The sequence below is a fragment of the Scardinius erythrophthalmus genome, assembly GCF_964197995.2.
Source record: "Scardinius erythrophthalmus genome assembly, chromosome: 20".
NCBI lineage: Eukaryota > Metazoa > Chordata > Actinopteri > Cypriniformes > Leuciscidae > Scardinius > Scardinius erythrophthalmus.
Window position 1 is genome coordinate 25,173,166 of NC_138240.1, and position 22,745 is coordinate 25,195,910.

Consider the following 22,745-nt stretch of genomic DNA (forward strand, 5'->3'; position numbering starts at 1 on the left):
ATGCACATGGTATCCACTATTCACGCTCATGGTAAATAGCATAGTTCATTTAAATAGCCACTGCCTAAATATTATTCATTCAGTTGCAAAATGTATGTAAAAATACTTTCATCTAATTCTATATGTAGTTTCCCAATATTTGTTTGTGATGTAATTTTATGCTTAAATCTTTCCCCGCCAGCATTTAAAAAAAAAGTTGCCAGCCACCACCAGCGTTTTTGACCGTTTTCAAAAAAATGTCATGGCCCCCAGAATATATTGTTGTATGAATATCTGAATATGCAATATATCAATCAAAATTGAATAAGTCTCATAAAAAGCTTTTTGAGCAAAAAGCTGAGAAAATAAGGTTTTTGTCAAAGACTACATCCAGATCAGATTCAGAACGAGGATCAAAACATAGTTGGAGTAGATTGAGCCCATCAACATCCCTAATGCTTGCACAGTCCTATAGCTCGTCCTGGGTCGACATTTCATTCAGTAACATTAGGCCGTTTTTATGCTGTTTAATGTTGATGATCGCATTATTTTTTCATATGCATATGATTACATATGAGATTGCTTGTTTTTGCACCTTCTTTGCATGTGTTTTGATCAGGAGTTTCAGTACTCTTTCAGAAGATATGTAATAGTGCCCCTTACCGTATAACAGTAAAAAACACGGAAAGCCGTAAAATTCCGTCAATGGCGGGGAAGTTTATAGAATCACATTTAGCAACCTATTAACTTTGCAACATGCTATTATCAAAATTCTTTATAAATGAGTTGTGATGCTGAGAGTTGCACCTATTTAGAGTTAGGTTCTAAATTGGTCACTTTTTAGGTTCTATTTTCATTATGATGTTGCGTTCACAACTGTGAAATTTCTGCAAAATTTCACTTAAAAGGTCCATTGTTAAGTGTAGCAATGTATGAAGTAACTTTCAAACCAGCAGGCAACACTCTTTTTTGGTTAAAGTAACAAATTCGTTGGACCAACTTGAACCCGATGCAAAATCTGTGCGTGGAAATCTTTTGTCCTCATGAGCAGTGTTGGAGAAAGTTACTTTTAAAAGTAATGTGTTACAATATTACGTTTCTCCCTAAAACATTAACTAATTGCATTACAGGCTGAAGGAAATGCAAATTCATGCTTGTACAGTAGAAGACACAGCTCAAAAAAAAAAAACTTTCAGCTGTGCTGCCATTCTGGATTGAAAAGGAATAGGATGCAGGAGAAAAAAGTTCAACACTCTTACTTTAGCACTTTAAAAATCACAAATGTGGTTTATTTAAAGTAATTTTTGCTTATTAGTATGGTTGAATTGGATCATCAAAGGTCAGCAGCAAAGACATTGGCTTATAAAGTGAGATTGAATACTTTAAAGTATATTTGTGTTATTTAACATTTAATTATTGCATGTTTGTTTAATATTCTGAGTTTGCATTTCACTCTATTTATTCATTTTGAGGAATACAGAATCTGTTTTTGTGCAAGTGAGATGAGTAAACGCATGCTCAGATTTAGTCTAGAACCACAATAAATATCATGGTAATAACCAACCATCATTATTAGTGTCATGTTTACACAGCGCCCACAACATCTCTGCACTTACTCCAGATTTCTCTCAACAAACAGGGACTGGAGAACTGTCAGTGTCAGTCATGGTAAAACAATGTAACTTGCGTTACTTTTTTGAAAAACTAACTCAGATATTTTGTTGTTAATTTAAAAGTAATGCGTTACTTTACTAGTTACTTGAAAAAGTAATCTGATTACATCACTCGTGTTACTTTTAGTGCATTACTCCCAACACTGCACATGAGAAATTCCTGATTGCATGGATTCCTATTGAAATGATTGGATTTTACCTGTGAAAACTTGCTGAACAGTAAACGTGACTGCTCCTTTATAAGTCTGTAGACAACAAAGCTGCTCACCAAGTCAAATGACTTCATAATGACTGTATTAGAGAGTGTGTGACTGTATCAGACCACTGTTACATAATGTCTGTCTCATATAGCTGTAGGCATGACATGAGGGAGGACAGTGTGCAAAGAATTGCGATAATACATTCAATATACAGTCGCATAATGGAATACTTAAATCCCCAGCAAATATTTTAGTTTTATACTTCTATTTCATTTTGAATTTAATTCACTTTATGATTGTATTTTCTGACTTGATTGGATTGTTTAATGCTGTTTATCCCATCATGCCTCATTTCAAGTTTATAAAGAGGTCAACAGTATGCATACAAGCAAGTTTTAATATTATTTTTTAATATAGTAAATTCTTTCTCACCATACTGTATTTCTATGATTCCATCCACCACAGACTACATTGTTTTTTAGAAGTATGTTCAGATATTTAAAGTGATTTTGTATCGATTTCAAATGAGGGCACATTAGAATAAAGCAAATATAGCTGCTGTTCATTTAAACCAAAGCCATTGAACAATAGAGATCGACTGGGGCAGCGGGGCTGAGAGAGAGTTCACATGGTTCACTGCTAAAGAGGAGCGCAGGACATAAAGGATTAAACCGCTTAAAGGAATTAAGAAACGGTCGGCCGTTTATCAATTATTCATGCAATAGAATCAAATTAAATGGCTTTTATAATGGGTAAGTAAAGAGGGGGTCTCTTTAGAGAATAGATTTCACACTGCACATATTACTCTGCTTTTGTATGATGTACAATGAACTTTCAAAATCAACTAGTTTGATTGTGTTTTAAAAAGTAGAAATGACATTTTCTCTCTTTTATACATCAATGCTGCTAAACCGAATCACCAAAAGTTACATAATTTTCCCTCTGGCATCATGTGTTTGTCATTCATTTGCTTTGTGTGTGCCTTGAGCATAATTTGTGGTCCTTCACCAAAGTGGAAATAAGATGTGTCAGTACGCCCTGCTGAATTCCCCTGTACTCGTGTTGAAGGAAGACTTCTGCTGAGTGCGTGTTTGTTTGAGTGAGTGTGAACTTAAGTGTCACTCTTGCTGTAGGTCTCAATCTGTCATAAGAAGGACCTTGGGTTTGCTGAGGTCAGCGTGAGGTTATTTATAGAAAGGTCACCGTTATGACACACAGGGTCAGGAACACCTGGAAATCAGTTAATGAGCTCATCATTAATTCATGGAGGGTGAGAGAGTCCTAATGTGTCTTCGATGTCTCTGATGTGTGCTTCAATCACTTAGCTGGAGCTCTGAGAGAATTATTCACACTGAGCTTGTCTAGAGTGTCTGTGAGGATTGTGAAACCACTGCCAACCCTGTGAGCCTCTGGGAATTTTTACTGATATTTGTAGACTTTCGAAAATAACAGAGGGTTTGTAGAAGAGTATTTTTGGTTTGCAATTTTAGCATATTTGTAATAGTCGCAAGCTGTTGTTTACCTCCCAAGTCTATTTCTGTGACCAGAAACGACTTGAATATATTTGTAACTCCACATTGCCACCCCATTACTACTGTATTTATATTCAGATATACAAAACTGCAGCTATATTAAGTAAAAACACAGTAATTGTAAGCTACATGCTAACTACAAAGAGATTTTTGGATACAGTAAGTGCTTATATAGCAAACAGGATTAACTGTATTTTCACCAGTATACTGTAGCCTTCTGCTTTGTAAATATTTGGAGCAAGCTTTTCCTTTCTGTGTTCTCATTACTATTTCTTCCTCTAAGTAAAATATAATAGTAGTTGTGAGTGTCAGGGTGGTTTAGTTTCGGTGTGTTTTATGCTGCCTTCACATGCTATCAGCAATGTACAACCTCCCACTTCTGTAGTTGTGATTATGAGCTTGATGCATTCAAGTACTTTGTTGTCGGAGAGAACAGGAATCATGGAAAACATCAGGTTTATTCTTGCCTATATTGGGAAAATCTTATTAAAGCCAAAACGATATAGACAACCATATAAAAATGCACTGCACTAGTGACTAGATGGTCAGCTTGCGGACGATTCTGGAATTTTGGTCAAATACAGGCTATTATCGCTGTGTATACAACATATAATACGCTTCAAATGATTAAATATGCACTACTTAACGACAAGAAGAAACCAAACTAAGGAAGCATTAGTTTGGTTTTCCCTTGTTTCATTAATTACTATCCTTTGTGTATTTAAACCCTTAGTTTGCATCAGTTCTTTGTCTTGTAATAACGTTTAGTTGGAAGTGTAGTGTGCTCTTGCCTTTTCTGTTTAATAAAGATATTGTTTGTCCATCGCTCTGTTCCACGCATCATTCGTGTGGATTTACTAGACGTACCCGTAACAGTGAGAAAATGTAAAATAAATTTTATATTTTCTTGTGAGCTGCAATCATGAGAAATAATAAAGATGCAAATAATGAGATGTAAAGTTGCAGTTAATAGAAAGTCACAGTTGTGACATGAAGTTGGAATTGTGAGATGTAAATGCACAACTGTGAAAATATCTACAATTTTGAGGTATAAAGATACAATTGTAAGATATAAGTCCCAATTGGTAAAAATAGTTGCAAATGTGATACATAAAGGTGCAGTTTTGAGATATAAAGGCACAATTGTGAAAAATAGCCACAGTTTTGAGATATAAAGATAAAATTGTGAGATATAATTGCATAATTGTGAAAAACTGTGACAACTTTGAGATATAAAAATACAGTTGTGAAATATATAGGTGCAATTGTAAAAAAAACTGAATTCTGAGGTGTAAAATGCAATTGTTAAATATAAAGGTCCAATTGTGAAAAATATTTGCAATTGTGAGATATAGAGATGCAGTTTTGAGAGTGCAAAATGTGAAACAAGCCACAATTTTGAGATATAAAGATGAAATTGTGAAATATAAATATTATATCAATCAATTATCAATTAGAAGAAATAAAGATAATTGTGATTGTAAAATTGTACATTTGTAAAAAAAAAAAAAAAAAAAAAAAAGAGATATACGTAAAGTCAAATTTATTGGAAAGCATGATTGAAGTTGTGTGATACAACGGCACAATCAGGAGAAATAAGGTCACATCATATTATTTTATTTCATTTTTAAGAAACCAGCTTCCATAAAGATCCAATCTATTGCCTGTTTATTTGCAAATTTCCACATAAAAAAATATAAGACAGAAAGACAGAAGTTTTTGCTTGTCCTTATTTAGCTTATTGTTCTTGTAATATTTGCATATTGAATTGTGTTTGGCTTCTTTTCTAGCATGCATTTGTATACCGCACAATGTTTGATCTTTCATTTCTCACATCTATTAACTATCTATCCATCTTGTTACATGTCCACTGGCATGGAAGAAACCCACTCGATACCGTCCGAACCGCGAACGGCCTGCCACTGATTTTTACATCTGTTAAACGCACAGCAGTGTGCTTATCTTCACAATGATTTATGCTAACGTCAATAAACCCATTGTGTATATTACTGATTATTAAATGAACACGCAGTTGCGCAAACCTCCCGACATGCAGTTCGCGAATGCATAACACGTGATATTCACAGACCTTTCCTATTATACACCATTCACAACAGTATTTTTTTGCCCAGAATCCACTCATTTAATGTGCATTAGGCATTGCTTGATTTTGTACACACGCATATGCTCCCACACACACCCTTGAGGCCAGCCTTAAATTAGACAGACGCTGCATTTCCCTGTCCTCGCTCCGATTGTCCTCTTGTCTATCTGTGATTGACGTGTGGTGGGTGTGGCGGTTAGTAATTCGGTCTAATCATTCCAGTACGCCTCTGGCTGTGTGAGCTGCGGGTGAAAATATCAATATGCACACAAACACACACACACACACACACACACACACTTGCAGAGTTCAGGACCCCAAGAGTGAAGTGCTGGGACTAATGCTCATGTTGTGATGTACTGGGGGATTTCGCTTATCAGACTCTTAATTAGAGATATTGAAGCGGAAAGGAGGTAAGATCTGTGCGTGCGTGTGTGTGGTAGGAGAGTGATAAAGAATTCGTGATTGATGTTGTGTCAGTGTGTGGAGCCGCTCAAAGCCTGCGGAGAGAGGGAGGGCTGTGTCAGATTTTCTTGGCTGGATCGCTGTAATTGGTCTGGGCTGTTCATAGCTCTGTTAACTTGTCAGTCAAGGCTGGATGGAGAGGGGATAAGATGCCATCTTAATCTGGCAGCGCACACACACACACACACATTGAGCCAAAGTGCGGGTCAGCGATCTGTCAATAATTCTGTAACTTATTTGGACTTGCTGTATTTAACATGTCCCTTTCTGTACGATGTCACCCGCAGGTACGACTAGACAGCCACGAGACGGCGAGATCACGGGAGTCGACTATAACTTCGTGTCCGTCGAGGAGTTCTTCTCGTTGGAGGAGTCGGGGGCGCTGTTGGAGAGCGGAAAGTTCAAAGGTCAGCCCACGTTCATGACCTGGATAATTTATGAAGAAAATAAAGTGTTACAGTGCAAATCCATAATTTCAATTGTTCTCTGGACTCCTTTTAAGGTCACGCGTTATATCTATGGGGCTTTTTATCCAGCGTTGATCTATTGATTCACAGTTGGAGCTCCATTTACACACATCAAAATGCATCAACACAACTGTTGTGTTGGCAATACTCATCTATCCAACAGCTCAAAGCTCAAAGCGATAGTTCACCCTAAAATCATCATTCATACTGTTTCTCACACAAAGTTATCATGGCTTTTGAAAATTGCACACAAGTTATATAGACCCCTTTTATTCGATTTTATAATCTTTTTTGGATTCTGGATTTTTATGGAAAATTGTCAAAATGTAAATAATGTCTTTTGTGTTCTATGCCAAAAAGAAATCATGCTGATATCAAGTACAGTATATCTCTTCATATTCTCTTGATATCAGCATGATTAATTTTTTTATATTATATTATATTATATTATATTATATTATATTATATTATATTATATTATATTATATTATATTATATTATATTATATTATATTATATTATATTATATTATATTATATTATATTATATTATATAGTCAGCATAACAATTTAAGTGAACAGTTTAATTACATTTTACATTTTCTAAATTGGTTAATATCCTATTTTGGGTAACATCCTTATTTTAATGGTCTTATAAAATGGCACTCATATCTAAAATAGAGTGATATTTCACATGAGGAAGTAAAACTGATAATAAGAGCAAGTTTAATGTCCCTTCAGTTTATCTCAGTCTGTCTCCTGTCTTTATATTTGAACACAGTATTATAATTTTTTATAGTAAATTGCAGAAATGCTTACACTACTTTGAGCCACACAATGTCAGTTTATACTATTGATAAAAGAATTGAGATAAAATGTATCGCAATTCAGTGTTTAGTGTGGAATTGCAAGCTCATTCCTCTTTCAGCATCATTACTGTGGGCTCTGACACATGTGCCTTTAGCATGTAAGTTATGTCTCTCAGGGGAAGGATCGCCTACCCTGCCTGATTAAACGAATAAAATGAATTAGCATAAAAAATGCAGCCGCATTTACAAAATGCCATAAACGCCATTCTCACCTTGCCGACACGGCATGGTATGATTTACTTACCACTGCAAAGGCAAGTTACTCAATCAATAACAGATGGAGATCAGGACCAGTTCAAAATCTGTTGTACCATCTGAAGATATAATGTCACCCCTGTTGTATAGTATTCCATCCTTGAGGTGTTTTTTAAGCTTTTAGAGAATATACTATGACAGTATAATGGATTATCATGTGTTTTTAAGGTGACCTTGATTGCAAGATTTTGTAGCTCCTGTCAGCTATTCGTATTGAAATAAAGTTATTGATTCACTCTGCAAGAAAAAATACCCATAGCTTTAACCACTAGCCATAAATCCCTAGTATGTAAATCCTTTAATTGTGTTTCATGAGTTCACACTTACAAACATTCAGATAGGTTAAAGAGTATGCGTATTTGGCTGAGGGGAGGGCTCCGAGGTCGGAATTTGGCCCGAACCCAGAGTACTCCCACCATATCCCTGGGTGGGATAGGAACCAGCCAATAGAGAGGAGGGATGCAGAAAACTGTTGAGGAACATAGGTGAGTCAGCTATGTATATATAGGCCTCCTCTTGTGCTGATTGGGTAGATAATTTGAATGAGAAGAGAAGAGAAGAGAAGAGAAGAGAAGAGAAGAGAAGAGAAGAGAAGAGAAGAGAAGAGAAGAGAAGAGAAGAGAAGAGAAGAGAAGAGAAGAGAAGAGAAGAGAAGAGAAGAGAAGAGAAGAGAAGAGAAGAGAAGAGAAGAGGAAAGAAAGAGAGAGAGAGAGAGAGATAACATGTTTCCTTGACCATGAGGTTAGGGTGGTTCAGTGTTTTGCAGTGTATATAACTACCAACACTATTGGACCCTAAAATAAGAAACTAAATCAACACTTCATGAACAAAATAACTTCCAAGCAGAATAATAACTGTCCCAGGAAGGCCTGAGTGACATGCTTCTTATATTTCCTGGATTAGGGAACTACTACGGAACCCCTCGTCCTGTTCACATCGGTCCAGAAAGCCCTCCCATCACCTACCAGGAGCACCGCAACCTGCTGAGAAACTTCCGTACCCGTAGCAAGTCCCTCAGCAACCTGGAGAAGGCAGGCGAGGAGGGCGACAACAGTGAGGAGGACTCAGGTCTATCAGGTAGGAAGAATGTCTATACACCCATAGATATGTATACGTAGATGCCATATTCGACGGCTCCAGACAAGTCGACGTGTCCGCCATTTTGGAAAGGTTAATATGATGCTGTTAATCACTTACAATAACAAATCAATGTCACATCACTGTACAGTCTATGACTGTGAAAACCACTGGGCTATAAATAACCTTCAGAGAAGGGAATGCGCTGGTTTGCGTTTCTATGTATAACACAATGTGTAATATCCACAATAATGATAAACTAAATGCTGTGAAAATCATCTGTTAAAGGGAACTTTTATTCACCCAAAAATGAAAATTTTGTCATCATTTACTCACCCTCAAGTTGATGGGCCCCATTGACTTCCATAGTATGGAAGTCTATGGAAGTCAAAGCAACTGTTTGTTTAGTTGATAGTGAGTAAATGATGACAGAATGTTCATTATTGGGTGAAATATGCCTTTAATGTCTATTGCAGATATACATATTCATACATGTGAATGACTAGGTTGCAGATGCACAGTCAATTTTCTCTAAAATGGTCACGGACCAGGTTTGACCATTGATATACATATATACATACATTCACATCCCTATAGACATACAGTATATGCATCCACTGCCCCTTCTCTGTTTGTTCGTGAAGTATATTGGCAAATTTGATTTTGAGAGTACAATACTCTTTCAATCTATTCGTTTTACTATATTTAAATCCAATCCACAGGATTCTACATTTTCTCTCAAAATCAAAGTGGACAATACAAAATATGTGTGCAGATTGATTTCTGGTCATAGAAGCACTGTATTAGTAGGCTAATAACCGTGGTAGGCCAACAGATTTGACAAGTTTCTGTCTTTTTTTGTCATATGAATGAGTCATTGAAGCAAAACTTGCTGAATTTCTAAGCATTACTTATAGTAACGTTAACTTGGAGGATTTATCATGCTGATTCACTCTGGTAATTTTTAAATTCCTGAATCATTTTGTACTATTCAAAGACCAACTCATAAGAGTCATTTGCAATCTGACAAAAAATTTATTGGACCACACAGTCCTGACTTTTTCATCTTTAGTTTCTCGTTCATGGACTTTCAGTTTGTTTTCATTCTTCACATGTGTTTTATTTTCCCACCACTCATCAGTTGTCATGGACACTCATCAGATCATCACACCTGTTCGTCATCTCATTATCACTGTGTATTTAAGTTCCTTACCTTCACTCTGTGTTTGTCGGTTGTTGTTTGTGTGTGTATGTTACGCACGCTGTTAACCGTTGTGGATTACCTGAGTTTATCATTTTAACTCTCCTTTGACTTCATCTTCATCCTTGTGAGAACACCTGAGAGTGTGTGATATGTTGTTTTTTGTGAAGCCTGCGAGGACAACTCACTGAAAACGCAAAAGGTGCACTTTACGGTACAAATATCTCATCTAATTCAATTCAGACTGCAAGATTACAGCTTGCGTGACAATATACCAATATAATTTATGATTTAAAATGTTTTAATTAAATTTAAAGAATTCAAAAAGAAATTGTGCACACATCCAAAAAAAAACTTTAGGCAGGTGCTTGATCAAATGAGGCATCAAAATAAACAAGAATCGGCACACTGCACATACATTTGTGTTTGATTAGGTCGTTATTGTATTGGATGATTGGGAAATTAGTTCACACTGATATAAATTGTACCTTTCTATGATTGTTGCTTGCCTGACGAAGACCCTTTGGGTCGAAACGTTGTTCATTTGAATAAATCCTTGGGAGCAGAAGTGGCAGTGTGCCGATTCTTGTTTATTTTTAAATTAAATGTAAAGGACAGAATTATTTTTTAAAGGAATCTAACCACATAGTTAAAAAAAAAAACACCCACAAAACCTCTCACAATACAACTTTAACATAGTAGGATGTCCTGTTACTTCATCCTCCACAGTAAAAGACCTGGGTGTTATATTAGACTGCAACCTGTCTTTTGAAAATCATATTTCATATGTTACAAGAACAGCCTTTTTCCACCTTAGAAACATTACTAAGCTACGTAATATGCTATCTGTTTCTGATGCAGAAAAGTTAGTTCATGCATTCATGACATCAAGACTAGATTACCGTAATGCTTTATTAGCTGGTTGTCCTGCATCCTCAATAAACAAGATACAGTTAGTCCAAAATGCCGCCGCTAGAGTTCTTACTAGATCAAGAAAATATGATCATATAACACCAATTTTATCATCACTGCATTGGTTACCTATAAAGTTCCGTATTAATTACAAGATATTGCTACTGACATATAAAGCCCTAAACGGCTTAGCTCCAGTCTATTTAACCGATCTTCTATCGCCTTATAATCCATCGCGCTCTTTAAGATCACTAAATTCGAGGCTTTTGGTCATACCTAGGATATCCAGATCCACCAAAGGAGGGAGAGCATTTTCACATTTAGCACCAAAACTCTGGAATAGCCTTCCTGATACTGTTCGTTGCTCAGACTCGCTCTCCCTGTTTAAAACTAGATTAAAGACGCATCTCTTCAGCCAGGCGTTCATATAATTCTTTTAATCTGACAGGTAAATCTGACCTCTAGTTTATAAACGCCAGAGGAGAACTGGCCCCCGACTGAGCCTGGGTTCTCCCAAGGTTTTTTTTTTTCTCCATTAGGTCACCTGATGGAGTTTTTCAGTTCCTTGCCACTGTTGCCTTTGGCTTGCTCAGTTGGGGATATTTGGGGATATTTAATTTAATTAATCAATCAACGATACTATTGATCAGCATTACCAAACGTGGACGTTCCACTAGAAACAAACATTGATGTATTGTTTTAATTTATTACTGTGAAGCTGCTTTGATACAACCTATGTTGTGAAAAGCGCTATATAAATAAACTTGACTTGACTTGACTTGACTTGGTCTCCCTCACTGTTAGAAAAATCTGTAGAAATTACAGTATTACTGGCAGCTACTTGCCAGTAACTTACTGTAGATTTAAATTGATGTTATTTACTGGCAACAATTTGTTCAAAATTAAATGAACATTAAACATTAACATCTTTATCTTTACAGAATAAAACTAAAATAACATCCTCATGCAAAGCATTCTGGGAACCAAAATCTGAAGGAAATAAACAGAAAAAGGTTGATGAAGATTTCTGGTTCCCAGAATGCTTTGCATTAGATTGTTATTTTATAATTTTATTCTTTAAAGACAAAGACTTGTTAATGTTTAATGTTCATTTAACTTTGAACAAACTGTTGCCAGTAAATAACATAAATTTAAATCTACAGTAAGTTACTGGCAAACAGCTGCAAAACTACAGCAAATTTTTTACAGTGCTATTTTCATTGTATTCTGGTGATCCTGGATTGAGTTACGGAATGCTGTGATTTGTGGTCTGAAATATAAAGTACTATTATTATACTTTAGAATGGACTCAAATCCTTTAACCTATGATGATACGGGCTAAACAAACACAAAATAGCCAATTTCTTTGTCGTTTTGATTTTAAAAATCGAAATTTTGATAAGCGATACCATTCTAAAAAAAAGTTATCGGATCAAGCTAATACATACAAGAACAAAAGTGTGGCTGTAATTGTTGTGACACAAAAAATCCCAGTTTTTCTCTTGTCTTCCATGCTCAAAGTGACAGCAGAGTAGTTACCAGGCAAACAATACCAGCCAGCTTTTTCAGTCTCTGTTATCCTGCTCTGATGTCAACTCTAACATATTCCCTTTCTTCTTTAGAAGCCTACAAACCTGCCTGACTTGTTATTTTTCAGGTTTTCTTGTTCTTTTATTATTATTATTCCACCTTTCCCTGACATTTGGATCTGAGGGGACTGTGTGGGCACAAAGCACAATATATCACAGAGGCTTGTCACATCATTACACAGGATTATCCTGTTATTAAACCCACAGATTTGATATTTGAATGTCTTTTTTCCCTGGTTCAAATGCAAGATTGAAGTACATGTGATTTGTATACATATGTTGGGTTTTAAAGATAGACAAAGTACAATCAATGTTGCTTTTAGAGCAAACAAAAGGTCAGTATGGGATCAGTCTCAGCCTCTGTTCTCCCTGAAATCCCTGAAGAAATAGCGTTGCCACGGTTTCTTTTGCAACAAAATGAGAATACCAGCATTCCTAAGACTGTTAGTTGTGAAGACCTTTGAGAGACAGCTCAGATCCTAGTTATAAACCATCTGTGCTTACTGCAATCTGCCCACCAGCCACACATTTGAGAGGATACTATTCTGACCTACATACTTCACAGGGCATGAATGCTCTCACCTTGAAAAAGATGGCACCACTGCCAGGATTATGTTTGTCTGGGTATGCTTTATTTTATGACTTTTCCAGTATCTTAAAGGTTGTCACGTATTCTGGCTTGACTTGATAATCCAGATTCAAGAGGCTTGAAGCAGATGAACAATGAAATCACATTTAAAACACTATGAATAATAACAAGACATTGAACAGAGAATGACTGAGGGTTTAAATACACTAGATGCCAACAAGGGACTAATGATAGACAGGTGAAGGTGATTCGTTGACATGGTTACAAACAAGGTTTACTATAGAAACTAACAGCAATGGAAACACAGGAAACAGGAAATGAACATAGACAAGACAAAATAAGAGTCCATGAAAACAGAGACAAGGTAATCGTGACAAAGGTACACTATGTAACTTTTTTTTGTCAATACATAATCAATCCTTCTTCCAAAACGTGTTTTTATCTTACCCTAATTCACTATGGCAGGCCTATTATAAGTGTTTATATTTTAGACGTGACTGGATGGTTTTCACTGGAAATTGCGTACATGCGTCACTCGCCCGTACGTGTCTCGTCATATCCATGAATAGAGAACAGTTTCTCTGGCTACTTTGACGTGTGTATGGTTTGGGAGTGGTAGAAGGTTGAAGGTGGACATGGAGAAGGTAAATCTCCAACCTCAGTGGAATCACCCATTAAAAAAAAAAAAAAAAAACACTGAAGAGAGGAGAGTTTACTGGCTAAAACAAAACTGTACAGAGCTTGTAATAAAACGAGAATCAACATTGGCATTGCTTTTCAGAGATGGCGAGAACTGATGGATTTGTAATGTTGTAAAAGTGACGTTAAGATGGCCAATCTTCAGCTAATCTGTCAACTAATCTTGAGATCCTTTCATCTAAACTGGTTATATCTCGTAAGCCTAGTAGTGAATGTTTTATGAGCAGTATAGGATAACATTATTCATCTGCACGCAGTCACACAGAGCCAAAGCACAACCAATGTTTATCCACAAAATGCATGCAGTTTTGTTTTTTAACCACTAAAAGATACATAGTGTACCTTAAAACACCATTCCACTCGTAAACTTGGGATCAAGTTTATGGTGATGCTCCACTTCAAGAATGCATGCCTCAACCACCTTTAATTGGGTCACATCACAAGTAATTAAATTTCTTTGATATTTAAAAAATAAATAAAAATACTTTGTATCCCTTGTGAAAGAAGTGCACTTGTATTTAATGTGAACTTGTAGTGTACTTCAAATCTTATAGGTATATACTTGCAGATAATATCAATGAAATAAAAGGCTACTTGAGTGTAATTAAAGACAGTATTTATTTTTATTTTTATTTGTAAATAACGTGCAATTAAGTGTCTGAAAACATTGCATTTAGGATACACTTAAGTATATTCTTTTAAAGTGTATTTTTTCTGTAATACGTGCTAAAGTTATGCTAAAGTGTTCATCTTTTTCACAAGGCATGAAACATATTGCCATATTTCGCATCATTTCAGTCCGATCTTAAAGGGTACATAACATGCACAGTTTCACCTAATCTCATGTTAATCTTGAGTACCTATAGAGTAGTAGTGCATCCTTAATATCTCCAAAAAGTGTTTAGTTTTATTATATTTATAAAAGAAAAATACAGCTTTCCGATTCTCTCCGGAAAAAGCCGAGGTCCTGGAGGCGGAGCTATAGAGTCAAGCGGTAGTGCTTGATTTCCAGCAAAAGACAGAAATCTGATCCAGTTGTACTTACATGAATGGGGTATTTTATCACTGGGACCGCTCCACGTTTTAATAGCAAACGATTTGCAAATCCAGCGTCGACCTGGGCCTTGTTAATAAAACATTCGTCACTAAAATGACCAGAACACACAACCGCACTTGCTACACTCCGTTGCTGCCCCGGAAAAACAAACTGCATCAACTGTTCCTGTAACGCCGGGTTCTTTAGAAAGCTGAACACAATAAGCTTTCCCTCACATCCAAAAACCCACTTTTTTGGAGACATTCTTGAACAAATCCTATGCAGCGCTGGCTGCCGATGATTTCCTGTTGAAGCGCGTTGATGTGCGCGGTCCCGCTCTCCTCTGGTCGACGTGTGCGCGGGCGCGCTTTTCCGAGAGAAATGTTCATATAAAGAGTTCCACTCTGATCTACGTCATTAGATCCACGATCGAAAAAAAACAGCCGAAACTTGTACCAACCCGGAAGTAAGATTTTCGGCACAGAAATTCTCCGTTATTCGTCCAAAATATTTTTTTTTAAACTTTGCCCATGTTTAGCATGAGAATCCATCTCTTTAACACTGTAAACAACTCTGAATACATGAAACACCATTGTACCCCCCCTTTAAAGGTTTATGTGCCACATTTCAGCACTGGTTGTTGGTATATGGTATAAAAATGAAAAAATTCATGGCCATATCCATCATGGTTACTAAAATAGCATCTGTGTGTCTAGTTCATGGTGAAATCCCCCTCCTGCTAAACATCAGTGCTGTTAAAGCAGATAGAGTGTGTGTATGTGACACCACAGCCAAGGGTGAATGTGTTTGTTTGCAGCTGGGCTTATGATTCTAGTGGGAATATGCTAATTACCTCAATACAGAGTGCAGGTTGCAGATGTTCAGGTCCCAGATGGGGATCCTTCATTTGTATACTAGCAATATGGTACTTCAAGTGATATAAGAGGATGTCTTTATATTAATGACTTGTTGAATGAGAGACAGGTTCAGTTTACAGCCAAACAGCTTTTTCTCTAGATGATCGTGAAGCCAGTTCTATACGGTCAATGGCTTTTAAGTTGGTGTGGGTTAGACATTATAGATGTACAAAAACATATTTAAAGTTAGTAGAAGGGAGTCACTTGCGCTTCAGCCTGGTTGGTGCTCACGGAACAGGACACAATGTTCAAGAGAGGAAACCCAAGGTCTGGCTAGGACCACGGAAACAGAACCGGAGCACACAACGTTTATAATAATTTATTAATAAAAAAGGACTAACGTTTCGACGTTAAGACGCATGAGCGTCGAAACGTTAGTCGTTTTTTATATTTAAAGTTAGCTTACCCTTTAGCTCACTTTTCAAAGGAGCAGTTGTTACGGAAATAATATACTTTAAAAGAATATACTTAAGTGTAAACAAAATTTAAAGTTTTGGACACTTAATTGCATGTTATTTAAATTTAAATATTTAAAATACTAAAATGTAATTTCATGATTACTTCTATTGTCTTTGAAACATGGTTAAAGTGTACTGACATTTACACTAATATACTTTAATATAAGTAAAATATACTTGGAATGAAATTTCTATTTAAAACTTGTATGTCATGTATTGAACTATATTTGTAATGACAAACTGATTTAAAAAAAAAACTATATTAACTTTAAAGGGGTCATTAAATACTTTTTTTTTTTTTTTTGCAAAACTTTTACGCAATTATAGCAGTGGACATTTACTTCCAAGTCTTGAATGCGAAAGGTCACTCTGCAGAGTGATTTACTCCAACTCTGAGTGAACTCTGTTCCTCACCACGGCGCTTCTCAGGTGCTGCAAGCAAATCACTCCACCCCGTGTAGCAGTGCTTCGCCTTCTGAGAATATAGTTCCCAGTATGTATACGGTTAGAAGATGGCTGTGTCTCATGTGACCTTGTTATTTGTACACGCTGTGACTATACAAATCACAACATGTAAATAGGAAAATGTTGGCGTTATTTTGTCACTTATTGGGAGCAGTATGCTAGCTGGAGCCATTTACCTCCAGTCTTTGTGCTAAGCTAGGCTAGCGGTGGGTGCGTCAGACAGAGTTACGACAAGCACGGAGATGAGAAGGGTATGTATGGACTTATCTAACTCTGGGGGATACGTTGAATAAGCTAAAGTCCCTAAAAGTCTGCATGTTCCTTTAATTTATCACCAGACAACACAACACCCTGACCAGCATACAATTATCCAATTACCTGAAAGTTATTACCCAAAATGTATGTTTGGTTTCAGTTTTGGTGTTTCAGTGAACAATGCATTTCAGTGCATCACTACTTATGCTATGAAGCAACAATAAATGTCAGAAGATATTTCAGAGTTCAGACTACAAGCCGACAAAACTGTCCAGTCAACTCTTTCATAAGTTCACTTGGGTTTTGTTTGTCAGTGCACTTTTGTCAAGCCCTGGTGTCTTCACCCCATGGGCAGTGGCATAGATGACAGAGGCATCGATCAAAGCATGACATTGAAGCCAATCAACATACCGATCTGCCTCTATGGATTCAATGTAGCGCTCTGTCTCTTAGATGCTGACCCTGCGCACAGTACATTTCACAATTGACACTGAAGCGATTTCCTTTAGAATGTAGAATGAGGAAAACTTGGTTCTGCTTTTTAGCTTAATCAAATTTCTACAAAGTTTTATTTAAGGAATGACAAACACATTTAATCACCATAATGAACCTCCTATTTTATATGTATGGAATACCCTTGATTACTGATATAGTGATAAACACTGTTTTCTTTACCTTAATCATTATTTTTTTTTAACTAGTTTTGTAATATGTTTTTCAGTGTAAAAAGTGTTTTCCCTTTACCACAAATAAAATGTATTAATAATTCATAAAGATCATTAAAGTTTTTGGGCATGGCATTAACAACCTGATATAACATATTTTAGATTAAATTTTAAGACACAACTGCTTACTTAACTATGAAATAAAATATTTTTCAAAACTACTTAAAAAGAATATTATTAAGAGTTTCATTCTTTTTCTTCATCATGATATAAGAACTGTTGTATTCCTGATATTTCAATTTTATGAACAAACATATAACAATACATTTTAACTCAAAAATGAAAAACACTCTCTTTATAGAAGAGGTATATTCAAGCCATTCTTTTTTGTGATATACTTTTGAATAAATGAATAGAAAGTGATACAGTAAACCAATGTTAGTGTTGTCGTTAAATACACTATATGGACAAAAGTATTGCGACACCTGACCATTTAGTCAAGTCAACTTTATTTTCTATAGCGCTTTATACAATACAGATTGTTTCAAAGCAGCTTTACATTGATAACAGGAAAATGATTCAATGATGCAAACAAGTTTATTTCGGCTGTACAGCAGCTCTAAAATAAAATAATGTCATTGTTCAGCCGAAGTCAGTTCACTGTTGATTCAGTCCCCTTGTGAAGATCATCAATCATTAAATTAGTTCATTTCATTTATAAAGCAGCGATGTCATTGTCTAGCTCAGTTCCGTTGTCATCCCATAGTGTCAGTGCAAATGAACGAACACGGTTTGATTATGATTCAGGCTGCATAATTCATAATTAGATTGTGGATCGGTAGCATTCAAATATTTCATCCAGTTCCTTTGGTTGACGATAGGATTCATCACGCCAGTATGGACACCAAGCTGGTCCTAGGTTCAGAGGACTTGTCTTGATCTGGTCTTTGCTGAGGATCTGTGCCGATGGCTGTCATGTAAAATTGCAGCTACAGGGACTTCAATGACTTTGCGTTCTAAGAGTCGGTCCCCCTTTGCATCTATAACAGCTTCCACTCTGCTGGGAAGGCTTTCCACAGGATTTTTGAGTGTTTCTGTGGGATTTTTTTTTTTGCCCTTTCATTCGGTAGAGCATTTGTGAGGTCAGGCACTGAAGTTGGACGAGAAGGCCTGGTTTGCAATCTCCGTTCCGGTTCATCCCAGGGGTGTTCGATGGGGTTGAGGTCATGGCTCTCTGTGGGCCAGTCAAGTTCTTCAACACCAAACTCATCCAACCATGTCTTTATGGAGCTTGCTTTGTGCTCTGGGGCACAGTCATGCTGGAATAGAAAAGTGCCTTCCCCAAACTGTTTGCACAAAGATGGAAGCATAGCATTGTCCAAAATATCTAGATATGTTGAAGCATTAAGATTTTCCTTCACCGGAAGTAAGGGCCCTATAGCTAACATCTGAAAAACAGCCTCAAATCTTTATCCCTCCTCCACCAAACTTTACAGTTGGCACAATGCAGTCAAGATAGATGACGTTCTCCTGCATGGTATCCGCCAAACCCAGACTCTCCCATCAGACTGCCAAACAGAGAAGCGTTTGTTTCCACAGCTCATGAGTCCAGGGGTGCCATGCTTCACCACTTCATCCGACGCTTGGCATTGTACTTGTGATGTGAGGCTTGCATGCAGATACTCAGCCATGGAAACCTATTCCATGAAGCTCCCGCCTCACAGTTTTTGTGCTGGTATTAATGCAAGTGGAAGTTTGGAACTCTTCGGCTATGGAATCGGCAGTGTTGATGAAGTTTACGCACCTCAGTGACCCTACTCTGTGACTTTACATGGTCTTCTACTTCATGGCTGAGTGGCTGCTGTTCCTAAATGCTTCCACTTTCAAATAATACCACTTACAGTTGACCAAGGAATATCTAGCAGGGATGAAATTTCATGAACTGACTTATCGCAAAGGTGCAATGGGTATCAGCCTATTACAGTACCACGCTTGAATTCACTGAGCTCTTCAGAACAACCCTTTTTTCCACAAATGTTTGTAAATGCGGACTGTGTGGATGGGTGCTTAATTTTATACACTTGTGGCTAAACTCCTGAATTCAAAAAGTATGTGCTCTCTGTCTAATTACTGAGTTCATTTCTAATTGCTGAATTAAACACTATTTGATCAGTTCACTTATAGTATGGTAAATGCATTTAGCTGACACGTACGTTGGGTTTTAATGCTTTATGGGGACATTCCATATACATAATGATTTTTGTACTGTACAAACTGTATATCCTATCCCCTAACACTACCCCTAAAACTACACGTTTTTAAATTTTCAGAAAACAACACTTAGTATGATTAATAAGCTGTTTTCCAAAAAAGAACATAAGCTGTTTGTGACCAAAAAAGAAAAGGATTTCGGATATTACTATCTTTTTGGGGACATTTTGTCCTCATAACGTAGGGTGTACCTGAACCACACATACACACACACACACAAACTCAGGTGACATAATGAAAATGTAAATAGCAAACTATAAATAGAAACCTATATAATGGTAATGCACAATAATAGTTTCATTTTGCTGTTCTTGCTTTCATGTGTCCAATAGGAGAAATAAACCCATTTAGTACTAAATAGAAAAGAGAATGACTATGAATAATAATTCAATGAATGTTCAAATGGAAGCTCTCAGACAGAATAGTCTTTGTGTTTCAGTAAGCCGTGTTATTTCAGAAGTATGGTTTTCTCTTCATTGGTGTTTTAGGTGGTTCGCTTGGGGCGAGCAGTGCCCCCGTCCCCACCTCATCCCCCAGCCAATCACGAAATTCAAGTGGAGGAGATGGCAGTGCCTTGGAGAATGGGCTCGGACCTCGTAGAGGAGCACGGTTGACGGGGTCGGAAAACTGGGAGATGATGTACAGCGACTCAGGGAATGCCTATTACAAAGAGTAAGAAGATACATTATCACTATGAATGATTTATACTCTGTTAATCCCTATAGACCACAAGATTTAGAGCACTAAAAACACAGCTTGTTTTACTTCAGGACTCTGATTTTACAATAGAATCAAGGGATAGTTCATCCAAAAATGCAGAACATAAAAGATGTTTTGAAGGATTTTTCTTCTGCTCTTGTCTATACAATGGGGTCCAAAACAGTTTTTGCTTACAAGTGGCCCCAAAATTGGGTTCTACTTCATATTACACTAGTGACCCTTCCCTTACCTCTTATATCACCCTTAAACCTAACCATACCACAAAACCTGTCCCGAACTTTACCTGTACCCCAGCTCAAAAGCAGAAAAAGTGTTTTGCAATACAACATGAACACACTCAGTACATTGCAACTATAGTAGTAAGTATACAGTAGTTAAAGACACCTAATATAAAGTGTGACCCAAATATGTTTGTTGATATTACTCAAAGTCTCTTAAATGTAAATCTGTTTGTTTTAATGCAGTTTGGGTCATATTTTATTGACCTTGCATATCTTTGATCTTGTTTTTGAGGATGAGGGAATGCCACACAACCTGTGCTGGTTGACATCTATATAATTTGGCTTCAACCAAGACACAGATGAATTTGCAGTACAGTATGGTAGAGTCTGATTGGATTTTGACATTAAGAGAAATGGAAATATTTTGTCCTCCCCATTTAAAAATGTAAGACTTTTTGCTATCTTAACTATGCACAAGTACACGATTAGCTGCTTTTTCATTGTGCAGTCCATATAACAAGGTCATGTATACAATTAGAAACTTGCCATACATTTATTAGCAACACAATTATTTTAAGTGTGATATTTTAATTGTGTAGAACTGCTTACAGTCATGCACTACAGTGGTGTTTTAAATGACAACAGTGACATCTTGTGTTATGTGTTTGTCCTGCAGCCATCATCTAAAGCCATCCTCTTGGCTTAATCGCCGAACTCACAGCAGAGAGAATGTCTGTATGTCAGAATGTAAGGATCTATTCTATTCTATTCTATTCTATTCTATTCTATTCTATTCTATTCTATTCTATTCTATTCTATTCTATTCTATTCTATTCTATTCTATTGTTTCCATTAGGGTTTAAGTCATGTAACAGTTTTAGATATTAATAACAATAAATATTTAGTATATGCACTGTATAAAAGTGTTAGTCCACACTTTTTTTATCTAGAGTTTTTATTATCTTGTAAATACACTACTTCCTGTGGTGCTGGGGGGCATCTGACCGATAGATCTGATTGAAAGACAGATGTTCATGCGGCTACATTAGGATATTTGCTTGACAGTTTGATAAAAAAAGAAGTGAGGTTGCACAACTCTTTTGGGTGGGTATATAAAGTCTATATATAGAGCTGTCACAGTGTGATTTTTGTGCCAAACGGTTAACATTTGCACTTTTAATCATCATTGAAGCTTAACATGCATGAAACATCACCCATGAGCAAAACATATTTCCTTTCTAAAAAAGCTGTTCAAAAATGTTTGTAAGGTTGGCCCAATCTGGTTATTTCTTCAGTTGATCATTCAGGTAGTAAAATTTGTGTATATTTTCAAACTATCTATGTATGGAAGATTTTACATGTTCTTAACCCAAGTATAAGCCTACTGTATCATATTTGATACACAGTTTTTCTAAGGCATCAAGATTTTGCTGAAAACCTCTGTCATCTGATTGATAGTTATTCAAGATATTATACTATTTAGCAAGTAAAATGCCTTTTAGTATATTTCTAAAAATGCCCTTCTTTAGGTCATAGTACACGTGTCTTTCTGCTGTAAAATCTATACTGATTTTATAAATTAAATGTAAGAATAACTTACTAACTATATTGTTAGTAGTATCTCAAGATGATAATTTACTTAGGTTTACTTGATTATTCATACTTTTTTTTTAAAATCATATAAAAATGTAAGTATCAAATATGATGCATCAGGCTTTTGAGGAATGTTAATTTGTTCATCTCTCAATCATTGTATTTCAATGCACCCCCCCTACCACCGCCCCCCCCCCCCCCCTACACACAATCAAAACTGCAGAGCTTTGATTGTGAAATTGAGCATTTAAAAATAATCTTACTAAAACATATTATCAGGAGTTATAGAATGATGTAAGTAATCTGCTATACTGTCATACAGAAAATCTTATTATAAGCTATCAGAATTTCATCTTACTTTTTAATATCAAGAAATGCACCAAATTGCATATTTTTGCTCAGTTTGGGTCACTGAATAAGATTGATGTTTTTTTTCTTTTCGGGTATAAGATCTAAATTCTCCTAAATCATACTATATGAGTCATAAAGGCTTGATGTATCAAATATGATACCTAACAACAAAATGCACATGCAA

At 36.3% G+C, this 22,745-nt stretch overlaps 1 protein-coding gene across 1 annotated transcript in view; it reads left to right on the forward strand.

Moving 5' to 3' along the window:
- Positions 1 to 22,745, forward strand: part of magixb (MAGI family member, X-linked b) — a gene marked incomplete at both ends in the record, with an annotated part of 89,103 nt that overhangs the window by 35,129 nt on the left and 31,229 nt on the right. Inside the window, 4 exons of the mRNA XM_081349537.1 lie at positions 6,241 to 6,360; positions 8,446 to 8,619; positions 20,165 to 20,348; positions 21,294 to 21,364. Coding sequence (XP_081205663.1) covers positions 6,241 to 6,360; positions 8,446 to 8,619; positions 20,165 to 20,348; positions 21,294 to 21,364 — 549 coding nt within the window. The remainder of the gene's footprint in view (positions 1 to 6,240; positions 6,361 to 8,445; positions 8,620 to 20,164; positions 20,349 to 21,293; positions 21,365 to 22,745) is intronic.